Source organism: Populus euphratica, unplaced genomic scaffold (assembly GCF_000495115.2).
Source record: "Populus euphratica unplaced genomic scaffold, PopEup_1.0 scaffold2062.1, whole genome shotgun sequence".
Classification (NCBI taxonomy): domain Eukaryota; kingdom Viridiplantae; phylum Streptophyta; class Magnoliopsida; order Malpighiales; family Salicaceae; genus Populus; species Populus euphratica.
In genome coordinates, this window is record NW_011501870.1 from 18,403 (window position 1) to 21,535 (window position 3,133).

Sequence of the window (3,133 nt, forward strand, 5' to 3'; positions counted from 1 at the left end):
TTTAGAAACCTGCACTTCAATTTATGCAAGCACCACAGGCTAGTGGTTATACTGTTTTTATGATCTACGTATAAGCTACTATATATGGATTCACTTTTTGTCTATTTCTGTATGTTTAAGAGTGTAGTAAACAATCTAAAAAATTGAAGTATAAAGTATTATTTATTTAAAAATATATCAAAACAATCTAAAAATACAAAAAATAAAAATAAAAATTTCCAAAAACACTCCAAACATTTTCTTCATGTAATTTGGTATCCAAATGGGCCTTGGTGCTTTAGTACATGTCTTTCTGTCAAACCAGGATGGCAACATTTTAGGCTCGGTGCCATGAATCTCATGACCTTGTGATTTTATAGTGAATCTAATCCTCTGAATTAAAGCAGGGATTCAAGAAAACATCATCGAAGCAATGGGAATTCAAGCATGAAATGTTTCAGAAAGGGAGGAGGCACATGCTAGTCGAGATCATTCGGAAAAAATGTGAGCCTAGTATGTTTCCAACATATTTAAAGGCTTCTTCTAATCAAGAGAATGCAACACTTGACATGGAAGAAACTACTTGTTCGATGCTCATGGCGGAGAACAAGAACCTTCGAAGAGAGAAACTTGAACTGCAAATCCAAATAGCACAATTCAAGGCTCTAGAAACTAAGTTATTGGACTGTCTTACTCAATACATGGGAAACCACCAGAACAAAACCAGGAGGCTATGTTAATTTCTGATGAAATTACAAAAAATTAGCAAAGGCCTAGGAGTGCTCTCTCAGCGGGTCTCCTTCCCCAGTGTATTGCTTGGTGTTTAGTTTTACTTTTCCCTAAATATTTGTAATATTGTCTTGATGAGAGAGAGAGATGCCTGTAGTTTTAGTTTTTGAAGTAGGTTTATGCCTTTGTCTAGGTCTCTTGTGTGCGTTTTTTCTTCTACGAATGTTGTTACTGCTATGTTATAACCAGGACAGCTAGGTAGCTCCCCTCGTAATTAAATCGGTCACAACCCATGACTTCTAGTTAGATAGGTGGTTAGCGTTATGTTATATGGTTTTTTTTTTTTTCGATATCTTTTTATCCAACTCAAAAGTCATAACCTGGCTTTGAATTGGGTTATAGATTTATAGTTTCTAGTTAGATAGGTGGTTAGCGTTATGTTATAAGTTGGATCAATATATATATATATATATAGAAGAAGAAGAAGAAAAGACATGTTCGAAAGTCATTATTTTCCGCGGTGACACCATCTTATAATAATAAAAAAAAAGAGTTCATTAAGGTGATTTTTATACCACTATTAAAGGTTGTATGATAATACTGAATTATACCACGCATGTTGTTAAAACAACAATCTAGAAAATAAATTAAATAAAATATTATAAAATAAATATTTCATGTATTTAATTAATTAATTAATTTAATTAAAAAAATTATTGTGAAAAAACTAAATTTAATAAAGAATGATAAATAAAAAAATTCAAGATAATCCAAGTTATTTATAAATTCAATGAAAAATCTTATATAAAAAAAATAAAAAAATTAATATAGCCCAAATCCTTGGCAAATAAATACTAATAAAATTTAAAAAAACATGAGTTTTAAAAAACAAACAAACCTTGACGAATATTTTAAAGTTGAATTAATCTATTAAATTTATAATTAGTGAAATCTTATATCTAAGCTCGATTCATAACTAATTTAATATTAAATGATAAATTTGAGAAAAATATATAAATTTAGAAGCTTTATTAAAATAAAAAAATAACAATTAAAAGAATGATGATCAAATATTATAAGAAAAAATAGAAAGAAGAAGAAATCATAAAAAAATCAATTGTAAAATAATTTCAAATAACAATAAAAAATAAAAACCAAACCCAACCCAAAAAAATTATAAAAGGATAAAATTTAAAAAAAATCTAATTTTATAAATTATATTAAATAAAATAAATATAAATTAAATTAAAAAAATTAAATAACTGTTTTGAAAATTTAAAGTACTAGAATAAAAAATCAAGAAGGGAAAAGAAAAAAAAAATCATTAAATAAGTCACATGAACCAAGGATGCAGGGATACAGAGACGAATCAAACGCCACTTTAAAAACTATTGTTTAATCATCAAATTCTTTATTTCGGGCTGCCTGAATGATAAAGCTACAACTTATACGCTGATACTTATATTATATGCATAAATCACTTTTGTAAATAATATTTATATTTATTAAATTGCTAAATTTGAAAATTGGAGAGCGAAAATCAAGAATAAAAAAGAAAATAAAAGGAAAGCAAAGAATTGAAGATTATTAACATCAAACTGTAGGCTAGTAAGCCATACATGCTGCGGAGAAACCGTTGAGATGATATGAACATCACAGTGATAGCCAACATCTGGCCACCAGACGCATCATGTCATCTATTAATATAACAACTGTTAGACCATTGTGAAAAGATATGTGACCCTCATTGGTTTTCTTTGAAAATATTAAAATGATAATTATACATTTTCAATTTATAGTGTAATTAATCTTGGTCTGGGCCCTATTTTATATATATATTATCCTTAACTAAGCTAATTTGGGTCATGTTTGTTTCTCGGAAAACAGTTCCTGAAAAATTACTTTCTAAATTTTCCTGTGTTTGTCATTAGAAAAGTTGGTCAACAGAAAATATTTTCCGGTTAACAAAAAATACTTTCCAGTCAACGGAAAACACTTTCTGGTCAATGAAAATATTTTTTAGTAAAAAAAAATTTGACTTGATTTTCAGGAAAGTGTTTTCCTTCTTAGCTGTGTTTGTTTTTCAGAAAGTGGTTTCTGGAAAATCACTTTCCAAACTTCCTTATGTTTGTTTGCTGTTAGGAAAGTTGGTAAATGGAAAACACTTTCCAGTCAAAGAAAAATTTGACTTGATTTTCAAGAAAGTGTTTTCCTCAAAAATTTGGGAGGAAAACACTTTCCGCAAGTTGTGAAAAGTTTAGAAATGTCATTATTTGCTGATTATATCAAATTTGATCCTCAAACTTTTGATTGCTATATATATTTTGTTTTGAATATTTATTTTTCAATTTCATTTCTTAAAATTTAATTTTTATATTTACTTTGGTCCTCATTTTTATAATTGTTATTTGCTTTTCTCCTATTA

General features: G+C 27.8%; 1 protein-coding gene across 1 annotated transcript in view; it reads left to right on the top strand.

Moving 5' to 3' along the window:
• Positions 1 to 431: 431 nt before the first annotated feature.
• The window catches only part of LOC105118547 (pentatricopeptide repeat-containing protein At4g21705, mitochondrial-like), a 5,059-nt gene continuing 2,357 nt past the window's right edge, over positions 432 to 3,133 (top strand). Inside the window, exon 1 of the mRNA XM_011016524.1 lies at positions 432 to 666. Coding sequence (XP_011014826.1) covers positions 432 to 666 — 235 coding nt within the window. The remainder of the gene's footprint in view (positions 667 to 3,133) is intronic.